Genomic DNA, 22,333 nt, shown 5'->3' with positions numbered 1-22,333 from the left:
CCTAGGGAAGGTCCTCAGCACGCGCTCTGGGCTTATTTATGCTCTTCTTTATGCTTATTTATTTATTAGCCCCCAAAATATGAACTTACGTTTCACAGCGTTCATTCATACTGCGCCGCACCGCGTTCGCTAATGTCTTTTGCACGCTGCCAGGATCGTATTAAGAGGGCTTAAATTCCTGCTCCGCTCCTGAGAAAAACTGCACTTGACTAATAACCTCTTAAGTTTCAAACTGCTCTCCTGCAAAAATATTTTTTCTGCAACTGATCTGTGTACTGAAAGCATCAAGAGCAATGAAACATATACATATCAGACACAAAAAGCGTGGCTACAGGATAAAATCCATGGTGATTTTAATTCAAAGATTGTCAGTGTTACTTAAGTAATCAAGTATAATACATTTAACAGGCTGCAATGCGTGATATGTGCAAAGCACTTAACACTTTTCCACACAACATCCTTGTCTCTAAATTGGAGAGACGTGGATTTGATGGAAGGACAACTCCGGGGCTAAGGAAGTGGCTGGATGGTCGCACTCAAAGAGTTGTAGTCAATGTCTTGATGTCTGAGTGGAGATCAGTGATGAGTGGCAGTGCTCCTTGGGGGTCAGTATCACAACCAGCGCTGCTTAACATCTTTGTCGGTGACATGGACGCTGGAATTGAATGCATGGACTTGGGGATGTTGGTTGATGAGAAGCTTGACATCAATCAGCAACATGCACTTGCAGCCCAGAGAGCCAACTGTATCCTGGGCTGCACAAAAAGCAGCATGGGCAGCAGGACAACGGAGGGGATTGTCCCCCTCTCCTCTGCCCTTGTGAGACCCCACCTGCAGCCCTGCGTTCAGCTCTGGGGCCCCCAGCACAAGGAGGGCATGGACCTGTTGGAGCGAGCCCAGAGGAGGCCACGAGGATGATCAGAGGCCGGAGCAACTCTGCTGTGGAGACAGATGGAGAGAGCTGGGGCTGTTCAGCCTGGAGAGAAGGCTCTGGGGAGACCTTACAAGGGCCTTCTGGTGCCTAAAGGGGGCTGCAGGAAAGCTGGAGAAGGATTTTTTACAAGGGTATGTAGCAATGGGACAAGGGGTAATGGCTTTAAATTGAAAGAGGGTAGGGTTAGATTAGATACAAGAAAGAAAACCTTCACTATGAGAGTGGTGAGGCACTGACAGAGGCTGCCCATGAAGCTGTGGATGCCCCAGCCCTAGAAGTGTTCAAGGCCAGGCTGGATGAGGCCCTGGGCAACCTGATCTAGTGGAAGGTGTCCCTGCCCATGGCAGGGGAGTTGGAATTAGATGGTCTTGAAGGTCCTTCCAACCAAACCATTCTATGATTCAGGAAAATATAATCTAAACCAGGCCTGCGTGGTGCAGAATTAGTAGCCATCAGTTATGGCTCAGAAAAGGGATCTTGGAGTCATCCTCTGTGCAAGGACAGCCCCCACCCCTCACACCCCCAAAAACATATATATATACATATATATACATATATATATATATATATATATATATATATATATATATATGCCGGGCATCATCTAGAAAGGTGCTGAGAACAAAATAAAAATTATAATTTTGCCACCACTTAGAACCTTGGCATACCCTCTTCTTAAGTGCAGTACATGGTTCTGGTATCCAGACCTCCAGAAGAACATAGTGAAGTTAGAGGAGATAAGGAAGAGGTCAGCTAAAATCACCAAGGCAGTGGATCAGATACCTTACACAAGAAATATAAAAAGATAGGAATTCAGCTTGGATGCTGGGGAGAGTACAGTCAAGTATTATAACGGCAACTCAGTATTGCACAAAATTCTGTAATACAAGAACTGGTGGTACTCACTGAATAGAGGTCATCTTAAAAACAGTAAAAGTACTTTACATGGTGAATTGAAACTATCTGTAATCTGTTGTCACAGAGTGATTGTGGAGAAAGATTATACCAGGAAATTCAGAAGAGGTAAGAAAAATTAATGGCAACAAGAGAAATTCTAAAGGCTGGGACAAACTCTTTAACATCCTTAATCCAATTACAGCTGATGTTGCAGAAGTATGAGGAATGAAAACAGCAGATATTAACTGGGCTTATGTTCTCTCCCTAAATAGCATCTCTTACTGCCACTGTCACAGGTAAAAAATAGCGGGTAACTTGTACTGTGAGTCTTGCTCAAGAAGGTGTTTTTTATGCCTTTACGTTCCTTTTGTTTCTTCTAAGACAAAAGGCACTGAAGTTGCACAGCTGTTATTACAGTACTCTGTCCAGGGTAAAACTACAAAGCAAGTAATTGTTTTTGTGGTTCCTTTTTTTACTACTAAAGCACACTTTGTCACCTTGCTTATTTTCCACTGTCCTGTGCAAAAACATAGTCAGCACTATTACATTTACAGTTATCAAACAAGCAGCATGAACTTTGAGAAACTGCGTAACACAAAGCAGTTGACCACAAAACCAAACAGAATTATTTTAAAGAACTTATACAATTCAGTGTCACTTTGATGATTATGAGCAATTCTTCTAAAGCAAGCAGATATTGACAATGTGACAGGAAGTAATTGCTAGCCTATTTTTCAGTCCTTCATTTTTTGTAGAAAACCAGTTTTTCTTATTTTCCCTTTTTACAGATTTCACATTGGCCTAAACCCATAGTTCATTCAACATCCAAATGTTCAGCTAGTTTGGCTTCCATTAGAAGAGTCCATTTTCTGTGCTTACTAATGATTTAAAATAGTCAAGAAACATGAATCAGACTTGACAAAAATAAAAGGATTGGCCTAAAGTACAATGAACTTCAACTAGTTTTGTCTTCTGTTTCCTGAGCTTGTTGATCCTGTTTCCTCATGAAGTCCACAAGGTAAGGGTCCTATTTGTTAGTGAAAACTGAAATTATCACCACTTTCATTCAAGAGCTGAGACTTTAAGAAAAATACTAGATGTTGCAAAATCTGTGTCAAAATTGGAAGTGTTGGTAAAAGAAAAACAGAAACAATATGTGAAACATGGCTGGGTGTCAAGATCAACTTGGAATTATGGCCAGAATTTTAATAGCTAATAGAAGTAATCAGACATAGGTTTTGATCCATTCCTTCACACAGAGAAAGCAAGCTGTGAAACTTGAGTTAGCATCCAGAAGTCCTCTGAATTTTGTAGCTTTGACTCAAATTTTTTTCCAGCATGATACTGGGAGAGCAAGGGAAAGTGAAAATATTTGATGTGATCTACAAAGGCCAACAGTTTGGATGATCCTCTCATTAGTTAGATGAAATAGGTTATAGTGCTCCTTGATTGAATATTTTTTGGTGTTTTACATGAGTTTTCAGATTATTTAAGACACTATGTGTTTACCTCCCTTGTTGTAGATTTGGGCTTAGTGTCACACTGGGTGTTTTTGTAGCTGCACGCCTTCTCGGTGGGCTATCACTTTTCAGTGGCAGTGGTGGGGTGATGGAATTCCTTTCCCTCCTCTTCCACAGGAACCATGACATCATTCCCTGGAAAAGACTCTGTCTCCTGCTCTGGATAGTGCATCTCCAATTCCTCTTCCGTGTTTTCCTGGATATCAACATCACTTTCACATCCCCTAGCAGCACAGTTCTTGCTACCAGGCACTTCTGAAATGGACCCCACTATAACAGTATCAGCTTTCATGATGTATATTTTTTCTGAGGAAAGAAAAAAATAGTGCTGAGCATAGGTAACAATATGTCTGTCCCTAGAGATGGTTCCTTTTCACACACAATTTTAACTTGTTATTCAGCTTTTATTTGCTTCTTTTTAAAATCAGAGGTATGCAAATCAAGTGTGTCACTGAGAAAACACAGAATTCACTAACCCACATATTTTGCCTATTTCATTGTCTCTACAATAAAAGCATTGAACACGCTAAGTGATAAAGATGGCCTGCTCATTTTAAGCTACACTGCGTGGTTTTGGATCACTGCCATGGGGACTCTGGGCATTTTAGATCAAGTAGATCTAGCTCTCCTGTAATAAAGCTGCTGTAATGAAGCTGAAGGACTACAGGAGAAAGACAGATCAGAAAAGGCAGTAAGATATTCACAAGAATCCTGTAGAAGAAGTGATTAACTGGGATCTGGGGAAGATAGCTATGGTTCAATGTTTATGTTCCTGCTGTTTTGAAAAGCAAAAATATCTGTATTAAAAGCAGTCCTTGGGCAAAGTTCAGCACTGTACAGAAATGTAGGGAATGCTAAGGATTTCTGGTTTTCATTTCTTTGACTACCTTGCCTCCCCAGACAGCCTTCTCTCTCCCAGTTCAGGGAATTGGCATTTTGCAAAAGCCTGTTTTTTGAACTGCTTAGAATAACAAAAATCTTTGCTGATCTGCGGCACTAAAAACAGAAGATACATTTTCTGCTTTTCCTTTTTCCTTGTTTTTTCTGTGCTTTGTCTTCTCTTGCCCTCTAGAAAAGCATTAATGGTTCCCAGCAATCCTAAGAAAACAGTTCTGGATCAGCTTAGCCATTATAACTCCTTGGATTTGACTCACATCAATAAATAAATAAATACATACATACATACATACCCCCCCCACATAAAATAACCCAACCTGCATATGGTAAACAGAGTCGAGTGTCCAGGGCCAGCTCCGTTAAGAGCTTTAGATAATTTTCCAGCTTACTAATAATTTCAGATTGATATTATGTGCCTATGGCTTAAAAATGGAAAAAGAAAGAAAAATAAAAAAGGCAAGACTTACCAATTCGATTATTTGTGTGGTCTCTCACTCGAGAATCGACAGGGCAATCTGGGGCATTTCCATTGCTCTGTGTCACATCAGTCAGACTCAAATCAGGACTATATGCTTTTTCTGTGCTGGAAACCAAGTTGTTATTGGTTTCCAAAGGAAGGTTTCTGTCAATTAGCTCCTTCTCTTCTGGCCCTTGATCAGTAGTAAGCATGATCTTCTGCAAATACAAAGAGAAGAGTAGAAATAGGGTCAATGCAAAAAGAACACTGTGAAGATTGCAACAGGTCTACTGAATCCTTCTGTAGCAGCCAGAATAACATAACAGCACCACTGTCACAGGGAGTAAAAAAATTCAAAGTGCCTAACAGATAGAGGAACTTAAGTTCCTTTGAATTAGGTTCCTGTATTACTTAAGGCCATATTTAAAAATAGCATTCCTAAGCTAAATGCACAGATTTTTATTTTTTTTTGGTGAGATTTGCAAGAATGTACCTTACTTCCACTGAAATCTAGTTTCCTGAACCTGTGTGGATGCTTTGGTAAATTCCACTTGCCTCATCTGCAATTTAGATGCTGACGAACCTTTGTAAATCTGCTTATTTGTCATTCTGGCTTTTTGTCGCATGTCTTATACTGTATGTTCTGTTGCAGAGGGTGCTACCCTGCAATACAGTAGCAGTTGCATTCTGGGGGCTGAGGCTCAGTGGCACCTTTCAGCAAAGAATATAACATCAGTAAGAAAGATAGATTCTGGAGGTAAGAATTTGAAGGGATTTGGTTCAGGAAAAACTTTAAGAAGATATTTTCCAAATTTATATACTCCCTTCAGAAGCAAAACTGGCAGAAACACATTATTTAACACTACGTTAAACGGAGCCCAAGACATGAAAGTAGCAATCCCTAGTATGTCTCATCTCTGCACCTAGATGATCACAGGTTACAAAGAAAATTACAAATAAAAAGGCTGGCACTTTTTAACAGAACATTTAAAAAATATTGTTAACTATTTACATTGGAAAAGAAAGTGATCTGTTTCGGAATACCGTTCACCAGATCAGAACCTGCAACAGAAAGAAGAAAAATTATCAGAAGAGAATTCACAGCAATCACAAGAATATTAATATTTTCTCTGAAATATCACCCACCCACGTCCTAAACTACTCTACAGCCTAACTCACCTGTATCTTTCTTTCTGTACCACAGAGGACACACTTCAATGGTAGGGGTGAGGTGAACCAGTGACACATTGCTGCCAACCATGTGAGGTCCTATCACATTCCACACACCAAAACTGGTGTTCACCTGATCACATCATGAACTGATTAAGCTTTCTAAAGAAGCAGAAGACTGTCTTATCAAAATAAATAAATTAAAAAATAAAAAGTGAATAGCTTTCTACTGGATTAACAAGTTGCATCAAGTCATTGTGTGGTCAGATTAATACAAAGAGGGTGGGATTTTATGCAAGGATGGAGGAAGGGAACACTGGGGAAAGAAGGGAGGTGGGAAGAAGGGAGTGTACAGCATCCTTTTACAATACCATGAAGCTAGCTAGACAGGCTCGGGCCTACTAACTAATTTAGCTCTGACATGCAGCCACCTTTATTCTCAACATCAGCTCTATAATGCTGCAGAGCAACAGTTCCTAATGTGTAAAGCAAGTCAGGAAGCAACAATTCCACTTTGAGAAAGTTGAGCTCATGTGAGAGGTGTTAAATCATATTCCTGAATAAATGAGTGAAAAATGCTCTGATGTTCAGTGATCAGAAATATCTACCACAATAGATGAGAATAGAGCAGTCAGTGGAAGTGGCAATACTAAGAGAGGATTAGTTAATTAAGCAAAATGTATGTAATCTAGGAGATATGTATAGGTCTCGTTTTTGGGAACACATCTCCCAGGTTTGAGTGCCCAGAAATGAACCTGACATTTTTCCAGCAAAGCCTCCCCACACTGCTGCATCACCCAGTCACTCAGGTACAATGGGAAAAAATTGCCATCTAGTGGCTTGTCACATTCACAGCAGTACTTGCCTACACAGGACAGACCACAGGACTGGCCTTTTGCATGTCTACAGGTACATACGCTTGACTTAAATTGGTTCCATGTTTTAAAGTTTCATAAATTAAAACCCCACATTAAAACTAGCCATTTATTCATTAATCATATGTATTACAATTAGTGGTCAGTCAGTCACTCACCGTGAGATCTGATCCTGGATTTGTGTGAAGTGAGATGTGCTGATAAAATAAAACATTCGTTTAACAAAACTCATCATGGAGCACAAGGACTATAACAGCTTTACCACACCCACAGGTCTACAAGCAACCTACAAATTGCACATCCTGCTTTCTACAAAAGAGGGAATGTAGTTATGCAGGCACGCCCCACGTGCAACTCTATGCAAAGCTACAGAGAGTCACAATCAGTAAACAGGTTCAAAGTCCAACCCTCTCCTAGGAAGCAGAAAATACTTGCAAAAGACTTCAGGCATCATTTAATATTAGTGTCTGCACTGAGAGAAAAAATCACCGGTTACCACTTCCTCACCCAGCTTGTAGCATCTTCCTCCATAAATTCACAGCTGCTTCAGTCTTTTTCTAAGGTTCTCCAACATGCTGCACAGATTGCCTAGAACATTTGGCCTGTCTTCACCAGGGCTAGTAAATATAGTCTCCCCTACTGGCCTCCATAAAATTTTAGGATATTATAGTTCCCAGGTGGCATGTCCTTGGAGGTTAAACAGCATGCTATGTGTTACAACTTTAAAAACTCACGTTTTCCTTTGAGGATGAGGATTCGTCTCTTGCAAATCTTCCATTTCCAAAACAACAGCATGCCCACAAGTAGCAGCATCACAGAGAGAACCACTCCCCAAACAAGACCTACTGTTCAGAAGGGGAAAGGGAGGACAGAGAGGTCAAGAAAAGGCAGAGTACTGCCTTTTCTGTCAGCACTGCCTACTGTCAGTAGATCTGTGTGTTTGATGGATATCATTTTAAAAGTCATAAGGGTTTTGCAGGAAGCTCCCACATAAAAATTGCTTTTACTAAAGATACATCCAAATAAAATACGCTAGAAAGAGTAAATGCTTTATCTTCGTTACCTCCTGTTGTTGTCTCCCCCTTGTCTGAGGTGGGAAGAGTGCCAGCCGGACCATTCTCGTTGGGAGTAGAACTGGGGTTTTCAGTTGTTGCAGCACTTAAAAGAATACTAGAAATAGTGACCAAGTTCGCCTCAAGCCTCAGTAGGTCAGAGTTACTTGTTTCATTGCTGAATCTGGTGGAGAAAGTGTCTGGGGTGAGGTAGGTGGGCAATTGGTCCAGGCAAACCTGATCATGTGTGGCATTTCCTTTGCTTTGTGCTACTTTGTTTAACTTGGCACAGCTAGGGAATGAAAGAGAGAACAGTGTATCAGCGCTGAAAGAAAATGCTCTGATATATGGTAAGGTGTTCTATATGGCAAACATCACTTTTGGTCATTTTTGTACCATGTGCATTTATTGCTTTTAGTCAGGAAGTCATTAACTTCCTTCTCACCTCTGTGGCACTGATTCTTAACCTGGATGCAAACCTGAAAAATCACTTGTGCATATAATCTAACCATATGCAGAGCACTGAAAATGAGGCAAGGGAGAGTCCTTCCTTCCTTCAGTACAGAGCCGTGCAACAAGCATAACGAGGGGCCTTCAAAACTCTGCACATAGGCTCAAAGCTATCACACTGCCTCTAAAATGAATTTGTACACTTTGCACCAGAAGAAGTGACAGAAGTCCCTTTGGGTCTTTTATTAGCTTCTGCTAATCAGTTAAACACTTTGAAAAGCTATGGACTTACTCAGTATGGGGCTTGCAGATGTCAGTGCTGGAGTTTTGGTCAGAGAAGGTCCCAGGGGGGCATTCTTCACAAGAAACATCAGTTGTTGAGGTGCCTGAATAAAAACAATGACTGCTGACTGACTAACCAAAATGCCATAGGTCCAGAACTATGGCCAAGATCAGAAAAGACAAACTAGATAGGGAGGAATTCCTACCTCTGACTTTGACTCCAAAACCAGGCTTGCAAGCAGTGTGCTGCTGGCATCGCATGCAGGTGTACTTTACAGCGGTTTGACAGAACAGACCTGGTCGGCACTCACACACGCGGCTAGAATTGAAGGAGCAGGGCACTTTCTCCACAAGGTCAGATTCTGCAGGAAAGAAGCAGATGGAGTAACAAAGGATCACCCTGCAAGGAAAAGGCAAAGCAGGGGGCAAAGCTGAGCAACACCAGTTCAAAGGCTTGGGAAGCAGAACGGGCTTCTGACACTCTGCGATGGCAATTTAAGTCATGAACAATTGGACAAAGCTGTAGACAATAGTTTGTAATAGAAGACAGAAAGCAGAAATCAGACTTGGATGGCATTAGATGCGAGAATTTTCAGGCAGTCCCAGGCCAAACAAGAAATGGTATTTGTTATGTGCAAGGTAGCATTCTGCTCTCTAGAACAGTAGCCAAGGACAGATAACTTTGCTGCTGGAAATTCTAAATTAATAAAATACTAATAAAGAGAGTATTTAGAGTGGCTCTAATGGTAAAGTATGTGTGATAAAAAGTAAACCAACTACCTTTTGTACATGACACACAAGCATCACAATGTGGCTTTTGGGATTCTTCGTTCAGATATTGCTCAGGTCCACATCTCATGCAGTCTTCATCTGGGTCCGTGGGACATGCTTTCCTTTTAGCATACCCTGGAGAAAGAAAAGCAAAATGTGGAGGATACCTGTTCAGAAACCTCCCCACGTTTCACGCCCATTCCACTGGGGTGGGGGTGTGTGAGTGAATAGCTGTGTGGTGCTTAGCTGCCTGCCAGGTTAAACCACACTGGTAAGGAAAAGTGACAGCTGCAGGAGCAAAAGGAAAAGCAAAAGCAGCAACATAAAGATAGAGTTGAACGTTGAATGTTTCATGAGTAGTAAACAGGAGAGAAATGTATCCCGTTTTCAGCACTAGACTGCATCACCTAGTTGTAAAGGGTTAATTAACCACAGGGATGGAAGACCTGGCAGGAAAATAACTCACCTACTATTTGCTTAGGCAAGCATGGTGTAGGAGTGTAAGTAAAACCAGCCATGCTATATTTGGCCCTACAAATACCACCAGACAAGCTTCAAACACATCGCTTGTACCTCCTCAAAACTACTTGTCTGAGATTATCCTTTTGAAGGTTGGGGCTGACTGCTGGAGTGGTTTGAATCTCAACACTCAAGCTGCAGGCGAGTTACCTCCACGTGCGTGTTATTTCCTTCCTCCTCCCACAATGTCCCAAAAGCTTGAACTACAGTCATTTGAGACTTCCTGTACACATGAAATGGGAAATTTCCCCCTCTCTTGGGGGATGTGTGCCCCAGGTAGATTAGCTTTGAAGCTTGCTCAGTCATGTCTTCTGGTACCGTCCTTCACTGTGTTAATAGCTCAACAACCAAATCAAAGCCTAAGCAGAAGGAATACCAGCTGCAATCGTATGTACAGAAAAATGTACTGAAGGTAAGTAGATGAAACAAGTGTTTTCCTTTTTTGAGTATGTGTGTTCATTCACTCCTGAGGATTTGCTGTTAACTGTGAGCAGGAAATTATCTTCAGTGTTGAATGCAATACTATCTGGTGGAGCTGGATATCTGATTTAGAGTCTAAAAGCAAAAGCAACAACAACAGCCCCAAAAACAACAATAACAAGAAAAGATAAAAAGATAAAATATAAACAAAATAAACAGAAGTAAGGTGGAACATCATTATTTCATGTGAAAGTCTCTATTCCTCCCCTTGAGAGGGGGCTTTTTTCTGTTCTGTGATGACAGAAAGATAATGTTCTTCTGGTGTCCCAGGTATGAAGTCTCATTTTACCTGAAGAAGAATTAAGCACCTGAGAAGAAGTGTGGCAATTGTAGAAATCGATTAGAATGATCTTATGAGGTTTGGTTTAAAGTTTATATTGAAATTGAGCTTGAAATGAACTTTGAAACAGATGATGTGGCTTACACTTGAGCCAGCGTGCTCAGATGGAAAGCTCTACATCTGTAGGTTGGAACGCCAAGGAAAGTAAAGCCAGACTGCATCAAGACTCTAATACACTCACTTTGATTAAATGGAATTTTAGAAAAGCTACTCTTTGCAACGAGAAGTTGAGTTAGTAGCAGATATGAATGGGTTATTGTCTGAAGGAGTAGTGGAAGATTAAAATGATAAAAGATTGTTATGAGTTTTTGTTGTAAAGGAGACCCTGGAGGATGGCAAGAGATGTCCAAGACAGACATTAGGATGTGGCAAAAAAAATGAGTTTTAAGAATAAGCAGAGGTGAAATGCTTGTGAATTACAGCTCATTACAGCTAGATGCAGATCAGATCTTTGCTTTTCACAAGACCATACTATGTGGGACATTTTGCAAAGTATGGTTTTGAAGGAGAAAAGAGCTTCTTTGCTTGGAACTGGCTCAGAGTTCTTGCCCCTTTTCCTCTTTTACAGGACCAGTTTCTCCATCCCTTGGTCTTGCTTTCTCATACATTTTCTGAATGATTCTAGTGATGTGCCCAGAAGCAGTACAGGATGTCCCTGATATAACTGCATGCAAATGCTAGCAACCAAGCACCAAACCTCTTTGTATTATTAGAGCACACATAAATGTCAAAAATTTCCTTTCCAAAAAAAGAAAGAGAGAAGAGAGAGAGAGAGAAGAGAAAACATTTCCGAAAGAAGAGATTGATGATGGTGAAGTACCATAAAATGTCCCACCCATCGAGTTTCAGACATTTCCAGAACCCTTGTCTCACTAAGTTGTTTCCTGCTTCTGAGCTCATATGCCTCCGACTCACAGCTAGCTTCTGGCAAAGCTCACTCTGTCCCCTGACGAGTGAATGTTCCGTTCCTCATGTGAGATGCTTTCTAAAGTGGTTTGAATATGAGGATAATGACAGATTTTCTGCACAATCATTTTATACTTTGTGTCTCTGATCAGAAACATCTTCAGCCTAATATCATTACGCTACTTCATACGCTGAGGCAAACTGAAATTAATTCTTACACCTGCTACTTCTAGCTACTTCTGAGTGTCAAGTCAATCAATTAAAAAAATAATAATTGCAAGTTATCTTGTTTGCAATTTACAGACTGTTTGAATGTAGACTGAACAGGAGCAGGGAAGTGAAGAACAAATTCCCATCTGGATCCACACCAGATCACGGTTCACCAAACTGCACTTCAGGGTCAAAATGCAATTCTGCAGATATACACGGTTCATACTACACCTATGAGAAAGGCTCCATGTTAATTTGACTGAATCATAAACATACTGACCTGAGGGGCACCGGTAACAGCACCTTTGTAAAGTTTCATCATAGAACCAATTCCTGAGTGTATCACAGGAACCAGATGAGGTGAGTGATGGCTAGAAATTTAAACAGAGAAAAGACACAATCAGAAAACAATTAGGGCAGATCCCAGTACTGGTGTTGAATTCTGGTGACTACAAATGGTAGGGAAAAGTCTACAGATTTTTGACAATTCAACCATCCTCCAAAACATCTAGATAACTGCTGTCCATAAAGTTAAGCAAAGATAGCAATATTCAGTGTATTTAGCAATAATTCAGTATGTGTCTTCACTTAGCAGGCTCGTCCCTGAAAGTGATTCAAACATAGGGAATGAATACTGTGGCTCGACCTTTTCACCAAGCATTTCAGAACTGAGAAATTAACTCCTTGTTTCATGCAACAAAATGTGTAGTGGCATTGCTCTACCAAAATGGTTTTTAGCCAATGCTCTAGACACCCTTTGAAACTTAGGTACAAGATAGTAAAGATTACCAAGATAAGCTTGTGCAGCAGTCTACCTCTCCTTTAGAAACCTTGTTGCAGTTAACAAATGAAAAAAGGCTAAAAATCACTGTCCTTAAAATGATCCCATCTTGACTTAAGAACTTTTTAGAAAATAAAAAAAAAAAATCCCCGAATATCTGTATTAGATTTCCAGCTCTGCACAGAAATGAGAAGTGGTGCCATAGTGAACATCATCTAAGGCTAGCTAAATTGGCTGTAACCCACAAAGCTAATTCTTTAAATTTACAGTTGTTTGTATATTGGTTCTACATATCCTGTCACTTTTGTTAACTCTACGCATCTGTACTTCTAGGCATCTTTGAATCTGTTTTCATAGTTCTTCCTGTTTGTTTACCCTACTGTGCTTAGCTGCTTTCACACTATTTATCAATGCAGCAAACAAATCTTTCTGTTCAGTTATTTATCCACTCATAGCATCTGAGTTTAGCAACCTAAAGATATGTTTACTGTAAACCAATAAATTCTTTCACTTTTCATCTGGGGACAAATCCTACACTGAGAACAAGTGGTTTTTGCCTTGGTAATAAAGCTGCAAACATTTATTCACACCGTGAAGCCTTTATTCAAATAATTAATCCCACTACTTCTGTGAGTTAAGGTTTTCAGGAGCAACCTTCGATTTGATTACATAACTGATACTTGTTTAGATTAAAAATAAAAAAAGCCACAACAGTTCTAATATTAGCTTAGAAAAAATCACTCTGCTATGAACTGTACCAAAAAGCAGATAATAAGGCTTCATTTACATACAGCAGGGTGACTAGGCACTGTGGGAAATTACAGCACTACAGGTTTTCTGATGAGAAAGTCTGATTTTTGAATTTGGCATCTCCCCTAATAATCCCCTACAAACATTGTTATCTGATAATTTCATTTTCATTATTTGCTGCAAGAAGTAACTGGCAACTTTTTTCTGTAAATACTGAATCAGCAGATTCTCCAGAGATTTTCCCACAGGATACTGGTAGGACAGTTAACAAATATTTTAAGAAATGTACATCCCACCTTCTGAAGGTGAATTTCCCACCAGCCTCAAAAAGAATACCTAGTGCCTCCTACTGCCTTTGTATGCCAGGTAGAATCTTACTAACTGATCTCAAAACCATAGTCTCCTGTTTAATGCGCTGTTCTTTTCATGGCTGGACCATAAAAAAAAAAAAGAAAAAAGTTAAATAACTTGCCCCAGGTTGCATGAGAAAACAGGAACTTTCAGTTGAGGAGGAAATTAACAGAAGTACAAGAAATAGAAACACATTGAAACCATTAAATTTCATTGAGCTCTGATAACAGAACTGAGAAATCCTGCCTCACATTTGTGCACTAACCACTAGGCCACAGAGCCTCCCTGCAAAGCATTTTTTTCTACCTTATTGCACAGGGGAAATAGCAGAGGTCTGGTTGCTCAGCCCGACTCAAGTCAAATTTACAAATGTGTACGCTGTATTTGTCTTTTCCGAAGAGGAAGCCTTAGACTATAGGAAAAGGAAGTGGAATCTCCTTCCATCTGTGTGTAGAAGCACCCCGGTTAGCCAGCCATCTAAGACTAAATTAAATAACAGGAAATGACACAATGAGACCAGTCACACTTAGACACGGGGTTATTTAGGAGTCATTTCAGGGGTATGAAGTGGACTGACTAGGTTTATAAAGAAAAATTAAGAAACAACAGCATCCTCGCTATATCTAAGTTATCCTGGATTAGTTTCTCTTTAACATCTGTAAAACACCACCACAAAAAACCGATCTTCTCTTCCTGGTTCTCTCAGAAAACCAACTCTGCCTTCAAATGATGCTGAACTTTAAAACAGAATGGGGACACAATTCTTGAATGATACAAACATATAAACCTACAGCATATAAACTTGCAGATTATTTAATTGCGTCTTTAGGGTGGTCAAAGGAATAATCTCTGCATACAAGTGTGACTGAAGAGCTGCTTTTTAAAAAGTGATCTTGTCTAAAATACTGAAATCCCAAGCTGAGGACAAGATGCTGCTCTTAGGTAATGTGGTGCAAATCCCGATTATGAATTTTCCCCTGATGCTAGTGCTGTGATAAATTACTGCCTGAATTACACGTAACTACTGCACAACTATGTAAATATACATATGAAAGTCCTCAACACTTTTTTTCTTTCCACAAGAGGGCAGCTATATACTACAGCCTACTAGATACTCTGTAACATACTCCATAACACCTGTAGCTTCACAACAAATGCTGCTGTGAAGCATCCAGTTAACAAGCACAGCTCTGAAGCCACCTGTACGAGGCAATCCCAAGGTGCTCTGCTGTAAAAGGTCATTTTAACAAATCATAACATGCACAGTTCTACGTCTGAGAAACCACCTTCTGAGCCCACCACTTCTAATTCATAGCTACCTGCACAGTGTCTTTTGTAAGCTCCATTTCAAGTTTTCATGCATCATATAGAATAAAAAAATCTTGCCATAAGACCATTCTCCACCCTAAACTCCCATGAGTTTGTGGAGGAATGAAACAACTCAGTGCCCAAAGAACATGCCTTGAAGGAATGGCAGAGGTGAAGGGCCAAGGTCTCAAAAGATGTCAGTCTTCCATAAAATGACGGTGCTATCTAATTTTCTACAGGGATCTGACTGATTAGGCTACTTTTGGGAAAAAGTAAAGAAATGTCAGCCATAAAAAGGTAATGTAATTGTTTTATTTTTCTGTGTGTAATGAATGTCAGAGTAATAAGTGAACTAAAATGAAAGATAGCAAGCTAGACATATTGTGTAGAAAGGGAACAAAAATATGCATTATTAGCGGGTAGCAAAAGGCCTGAACTGAGGTAATTTACCCACTCAATGACTGAATATGTAAATTACCTCAGTTTCACCACCTGTAACTACTCTTCCCACATGTAAAATACCACGTCTTAAATCTCTTCTACAATTAGGGTGCAAGTTTGCAGTAGGAAGTCAGCTTGTTTGACTTCTGAGATTTTGATGAGCTCAGTAGCTCAAATTAGGAAGAGATTGCTGGAAACAATTCAACAAGAAGCACAGGGGATTCTGGATTGCAACTTTACCAGTCTCTCTCCCTTCATGATTCAGTACTTCTGGAAAGCTGCATGTTCTTGATTTGACCAGCATCATAAATCCTTAGACCACTCTGCAGGAAGATTCAAAGTGATAGGACTGATGTGGTGTTTTGGTTTTTTTTTTGGTGGTGGTGTGTGTCTTTTTTTGGTGGTGGTGGGTTTTTTTGTTGTGTTTTTTTTTTGGTTCTTGGGGGCAGAACGGGTGGTTCGTTCCTCAACTATTGGCTACTTCTTAATGGCAGAAGACTAGACTTCACCCACCAAATCCATCCAAATTTGTAAGGGCTGCAAAATACTTACTGCATGCTTGTTTCACTGTTCCAGGACAGAATGCATACTGTCAGTCACCAATAGAGCTGAAAACACTTCTTATCCTGCTTACACTAGTAGTTCAATTGCTAAGGTGAGGCCAACACCTATTAGGCTATGTTAGTATGCTACAGCAGAATTTATACCTTGTGTTCTCTCAGGCTTTTCCAGTGAAACATAAAACCATCTGCCCAGTCCAAAACAGGTATGCAATTTGCTCAGAAGTTGTCCTGTTACACCGCAGCTATAAAGGAATCTGGTGACAGCACATACTGGTTCTTTTTAGGTGAGGGAAATTCTGAGGAAAATTCCCACCAGTGGCAGCAGCATTGATCTCCCCAGCATACATACTGAGGCTAGACATGTTTTTGAGCTGCGTTACCAACAGATGCAGCTGTGAGAGCCAACTCTGCTGGGTTTCCAGAATTGTGACCTAGCTGATGGTAGCCAGCAATACAAGATTTTAAAGAAAATGTCCCTCTTACCATGCCTTAATCAGAACAGGCATCACCTAAAAGAAGGGAAGGAATCATGAGGACAGTGAGGAGAAAAGGGAAAAACTCATGTAAAAAGTGGTGCTTTGTCATACCAGAGCTCAAGAAGATGACATGGGAAAGAAAAGCGCATATGCTCTCACTGCTCTCCTTGCCGACAAAAATCTCAGCATTAAGACATTTTTGATATATTTCTGGTGCTATTTCTCCTGGCTCCAAAACACTTTTAAAAATAGTCAATTAGCCAGTGAGAAGAGATTCACTTAATCATTTTTGTTTCTTATTGCTTATTTTGTGGGAAGGACGTGGATGTGATAGTTCCCCCCTTTTCCTGAAATGCCTAGAAACACCGAAGAATGTGGTATAATTCATATTCATCAGCAACTAGGTTGTGGCTTTGCTTCATCAAGGAAACCTCCACTAAGTTTTACAGAACAAAGAGAAGTTACTGTCCTCATTTCTGCAAGGGCAGAATTCTGCAATATTGTATTTCCCAAGACAGACAGAAACAGGACTCAGCATCTTTACCCAGAGAACTTCAAAATCCTAGCAAAATTTCACTTTTTAAGGCAGCATTTGCGACACCTTCTAGTGTTCCCTGAAAAACAGGGAAGCAAACAGTTCAATGAAGAAACACCAAATGTTATCCCAATGATATGTAGCATCGTCCAACAGTCAAAAAGCAATATATATAAGTATGCCATTTGAATCCTTAAAATCCTTACCTCCTGTCTAGCCCATACCTGTAACCTGGGAGTAAAATCAACCAGTGAGAGAAAAAAAACAACCAACCAACCACCACACCTCTATCTCTACTTGTAAAGTTCTTTTAGTATGTATGTAAAATACTAAAACTTTAACATTCAAGAAAGATCACAGCAGTATTGGGGGCTGTGGGTGAGGAATCCAAACATTGACGGAGAGCTGGTCTTTGTCCTTCCTGCTGCTTCTAAGGAAACTGTATGAATGGATCTGTGCTAAGAATGGACCAGCAACGTGGAAATACGTGTCTACTGCAATTATGCTAATCCTGCTAATCTCTTTGCCATCCCAGGATGCAATCCCACTTCCTCTCTCACTTCTTAAAAACGTTTTTGTTCCCCTCTAACTCCTTGACCGTTTAAGGCAGACCAACTATGTTTTCAGAGCACGAATCAGTTCTAGGAGCTGATTTGATTGAAAACTGCTTTTAGAATTGGTGAAGTTGGATTTCCAGGAGGTTACTGCACTGGAACAATGCACCCTGTGGCTGCACATTCATTTCACTCAGGGTGGAAGAGTCGGTGGCATTGTGTAGCCAGGAGCAGGGCCTCCCCTTTGCATGACTGTTGTTGCACACGCCCGTAACACAAAACCTCATGGATATTATTTCTGGATCTACTATCTCAGACTTGCTTTGATCTGGATTGGACTTGAGGACACAGTGTAGAGTTACTGTGTCTTTACGCCAGTTGTAGAAGAACAGATAAATATTTGAACAAGAAGGTAAGCTGTTATAGTAAACAATTGCCAGTGTAGCAGAAAGCCTGCCACGACAATGTTAATCCATTCACATTTTTGGAACAAATTTGAACAAGCCATGTGTCTATACCAGGTTAGTACTTTGTACCTGCTTTTGCTCTAATGCCAGGAACTCTTCAATTCAGTTTAGCATCCTGTTAAATTGGAAGGAGATAGAGACTGAATTTCATGAATCCTTCTATGAATGGAGTCAAAGAAAGGTTTCTGATATAGCACGAGCTGGAATATGTTTTCCAAAAGAAAAGACTACAAGTCGTAACAGTTTGGACTGTTGGGATGGGATGGCCAGGGATCCCTTGGCCTTGTTCTTTCACTGACCCACCACGCCAACCCCTCTCTCACCTCCTCCCCCCGCCCCCCTGCCTTTTTTTTGTCTTTCTTTAAAATGCTGCCAATTAAGGCCCCGCAATAATAACAATTAAAAAACCACAAACATACTTTATACGAAGTATTTGCTTTTTTCAGTGTTTGTTTTTGAGAATTTCTTTTAGAAAATACACTTTTTGGGTGTCTTCTCCCTATCCTTGAAACTACAAACATGTTTGCTATCTCAATTTAAATAATGGCCATTGCAAAGATGGTGCTGAATTCAGTGGGCTACTCTACAATTCAGTCAGGATAAGGTTTGACTCATTTATTTATGGTCTTTTGAGCTCATAGAGAAAAAGCGATGGTGAGGCAGAGCAAGAAATCAGCTTGCTACAAATAAGCTGTAAGTCAGAAAGAGAGCATATTACGGTAAAAAAAAAAAAAAAAAAGTTATCAGTATTGGCTGTTCTAGAACTGACTAATACTGTAGCAAAACAGTTGACTCCCTTTCAAGCTTCTAACCAAATTCTGATAGTATGAAAGAAAGAAGCTGATAATCTAAGACTTCAAGTAGTCAAGCTTCATGCTCAACAGAAGAGACATTAACAAGTGAGAGCTAACTGAAAATTAAAACAACCAAATCCCAAACTGCGGGTTGATCTGAGGTGGAATATGGTTTAAAATACAATCAGTAAGCTGTGACTTGCTTGCATTAAACAGTACCACTTGTTCTCCACTAGCAGCAAAAGCCAAGTTTGCTGTGATTGATGCAATAAAGACAGTGAGAAGCCAACTGCTTATCCCAGCAAGATCGACATGCTTATTCCAGATAACTGATGATTTTGCTGTGAGTTTGAAAGTTGACAGTGAGTATTAGAAAACCAAATTTTCTCTCTGCCCTTTTCATTTCGTGAACAATACACCAAAGTGATGTCAAATGCACAAATGCCATTTTTTTTCTAGCACCTTTCTCCTAAAGCAATTAGCATTCAGCAGACCAGACAAGTTCATCTGAATGTCCTCCTAGGTACTTGTCAGATGAGTAAGGACTGCAGGCTGTAATCCTGTAGAAGAACAGAGGGATTGATGTACTTCAGGATGGAGATGGTGGCAGGGCAGATAAACCAGAGCAAAGTAGAGCAAACTTGCCATGTGGGAGGGGAATTTACGACTACAGACACCGGGGCAAACTCCTACTCTTACCAAAAGAGTCACGAGGAGCCTTTTCAAACATATATGAAAAGGATGCAGACTTGGTTACTTTCAAAGATCTAACTGGAGTCAGTTTCTTGTCAAAAATCTCCTGTGAAATAGCCCATGTGATGCGCTATATCATCCATTTACAATACACAGACAAGTGTCTTAAGCTAGGATACGTTTATATTTCCAATGCAAGGGAAACGACCAATTTCAGGATCCAACTCAGCAGGCAATTAGCCACCTACTGACTTTACCTATGCAAAGAGCCTCTGTGACTGACCTTTTTCTTTTTCTCATGCGTGCATAAGTGTCAGCCACGGAAACCACCTGGATTTATGCCAGGCACCAAGGGCTCGTTGCCATATGATCCACTGGGGAGGAAGCAGAGGAGGGGTAAGGAGGGTGGAAGGGGGGAGCAAATGCACAAGAGACGATATGATCTGAGCAGGGACCTAGCTTGCACCTACAGCATCAGCTGAGTGTGACTAGTGGGCTATGTCTATTTTATCTCAATTTGATAGCCCATTCATGGGGAAGTCAGTGTCAGAGGGGTGGGTGGGTGTAAAGAGGAAGGTATTTTGCTGTTTTGTTTGCCTCTACACCTTTCACTTTGCCAGCCCTGACTCACAGCAGCAGAGCAAAAGCCCGCCAAGCCAAGTTCTGCAGGGAATGTGCCTGAGAGCACCTGGCCCTCTGGACAAAAGTAAAAGTGATTCACCCAAAATACATGAGAGCAGTCCTCCATCCCTATATGAAATCTTTCCTCATTTCCTAGCTGTGGCATGCCTGGAGGTGCAGTAACACTAGCAATGCCAAGAAAAACATGCAAATCAGAGCTCTATCCCCTGCTCCTGCCTGCAAGGTTCCCAGAGAGGGCAAACTCTCCTGGCTGCTTTGGGACAGCTCTACTTTATACCTTTATCACCCTGTGTTGCACAAAGCCTGTTTCTACAGATGCCTACTACCCTGCACACAGGTAGTGGGCAGAATTGCCCTGCATCCCAGGGTTCCCCCAAATCTCTCCCAGGTCCTCTTTAGTCCTGCAGGGCTGTAGGATCCTGATACTGCCCTGCCTTACCTGTGGGGCTCCCTGGATATCCTGGAGAAGCAGCAGGAGCCACAGTCCCGGTACAAGGCTGCAAGAAGCCATCTGCAGTGGCATTAGCTTTCCTGAGCTCCCAGCATCGCAGGTCAGACAGACATGTTGCTCCTCCTGAAGTCTGCGGTCTTCCCAGGATCCAGTCCAGCCTTGCTCAGCGTCTGCTTTCTCAGTTCAGAGCCACTCCAGCTGTTCAAGACATGCAGGCGACAGACTTTGAGACTCAATCAAGCTGAGAAAACAATTTGGAAGGAAGGGGCTGCCCAAGAAAGTAAAGTAAAAATAATAAAAAAAAAAAAAACACACACAAAACAAAACCACGTCAATCACTAGTCCCAGAGCTGTCGGGTTTCTGTGAGTCAGTTGCATGCATCAAGGTTGTCATCTGAGGACGCGGCTGGCTGCGCAGAAACACAGACTCCTGAGTCATCTAGGCTGCCCTCAGCGAGCACTTCACCTCCCCAAAGCCAGGCATGAGTCCAAGCCCTGCCCTGTCCACACTCTCAGAACTGCAACCAAGACTCAAAAGAGTTCTCAGTAAGAAACACACTCAGTAGTTCAGTACAGTCATTTTGTTCCTGTTTGAATGAGCATGTGAAAACTCACAACCACCTGGGGTTACTCAGTGAAGGTTTAGGCTTTACGTGTTGCAATTTAAACACCAACATACTGCAGAGCTACCTCTTGAGAATGCATCTTTGTGCATCCCGTCCCACTTGAGATCAATTCCTGCTGCTGACAGTCAGCCCTTGGACTGTTACTTGTCATTTCGGCTCTTCGTGGCTCCGATGCCTGGAAAGATTTCATTTGGTTTTAGGTGTCATGCAGCTTTCTTATCTGCCCTAAAAGTTTTGTCAAAAGTAAAAGTCAGCCACTTCAAAAAAGGGCAGCCTGCCTTGAAAACCTTTCTGAGGTGCCTGGGAAAACAATGAAAATTTGTATTCTCACACTCATGGTTTTTTTTTGGTTCTTCTCACCCTTATCACCACAAAGAAAAAGAAAAATGAGAAAAGACAAAGTATGATAATTGATGATTTTATTAAAGCTGCCTCAATGCCACTGCAACAGAATACTAAGGGTGAGAGCATTCCATAGGGACCCTGAGATGATGTAAATATCTTTAACTCACAGCTGTAACCCTTTTCTTTTTAAAGTTCTGCCTCTATTTCTTTCTCAAGAATACCATCTTACAAAAAAATAGGCATTTTCAGAGTGCTGTGTACTTGACACACACTTTTAGATCTACCCACCTTTCATCATTTTATCAGCTTACTTCTAAATTTCTAAGCTCTCTTGCCTATAAAAGCTGATTGTGGTATATATACCTTTGCAGTCCAGAGACAACTAAATATTTAGTCCAAATATTACATTCTTCTTTTTCCTAATTAAATAATGGGCTAGAAAATATCTTTATTTTGTGCAGTATTATGCCATTAGGCAATTTTCACAATTTATAAAGTGCTGTTTCAAATGACACAGTAATCAGGGCAATTGGTACGCTTTGGTTTTGGTGTGAGTTTTATTTATTTTTTTTTTTTCCATGATCAGCTCCTTTCTAAGTTTTTCTAGCAAAAGGTCAGGAACCAATGAAAGATATCGCCTGGAAAGCCCCATTCACACCCTTGACTTTAGCCTCTGTAAAGTTGTACTGCTGAGGTCAATCTATCCGATCCAAACCCAAAGTATCCAAGTACAAAAAAAACCACATCTGAAATATTTTCGCAGAACTGGGAACACAGAAGGGTTCCTGGCCTGTTT

General features: G+C 40.8%; 1 protein-coding gene across 5 annotated transcripts in view; it reads right to left on the bottom strand.

Moving 5' to 3' along the window:
* Positions 1-1,970: 1,970 nt before the first annotated feature.
* Positions 1,971-22,333, bottom strand: part of TNFRSF8 (TNF receptor superfamily member 8) — a 29,730-nt gene continuing 9,367 nt past the window's right edge. Inside the window, exons 1-12 of one of the 5 annotated variants that reach the window (XM_040533901.1) lie at positions 21,257-21,613; positions 20,555-20,764; positions 12,041-12,131; positions 9,315-9,440; positions 8,741-8,896; positions 8,545-8,638; positions 7,814-8,094; positions 7,485-7,595; positions 6,909-6,947; positions 5,718-5,767; positions 4,716-4,923; positions 1,971-3,657 (exon numbers count right to left, since the gene is read on the bottom strand). In XM_040533901.1, coding sequence (XP_040389835.1) covers positions 3,413-3,657; positions 4,716-4,923; positions 5,718-5,767; positions 6,909-6,947; positions 7,485-7,595; positions 7,814-8,094; positions 8,545-8,638; positions 8,741-8,896; positions 9,315-9,440; positions 12,041-12,131; positions 20,555-20,638 — 1,485 coding nt within the window. In that variant the 5' untranslated portion in view covers positions 20,639-20,764; positions 21,257-21,613 and the 3' untranslated portion in view covers positions 1,971-3,412. Of the gene's footprint in view, positions 3,658-4,715; positions 4,924-5,717; positions 5,768-6,908; positions 6,948-7,484; positions 7,596-7,813; positions 8,095-8,544; positions 8,639-8,740; positions 8,897-9,314; positions 9,441-12,040; positions 12,132-20,554; positions 20,765-21,256; positions 21,614-22,333 lie in introns of those variants that run through there. The other 4 variants (XM_040533900.1, XM_040533903.1, XM_040533904.1 and 1 more) reach the window with 4 other exon arrangements.

Source organism: Cygnus olor, chromosome 21 (genome assembly GCF_009769625.2).
Source record: "Cygnus olor isolate bCygOlo1 chromosome 21, bCygOlo1.pri.v2, whole genome shotgun sequence".
In the NCBI taxonomy this organism is placed as follows: Eukaryota; Metazoa; Chordata; class Aves; order Anseriformes; family Anatidae; genus Cygnus; species Cygnus olor.
Note: the sequence above shows the minus strand (reverse complement) of the source record. Positions and strands in the feature narration are given on the sequence as shown.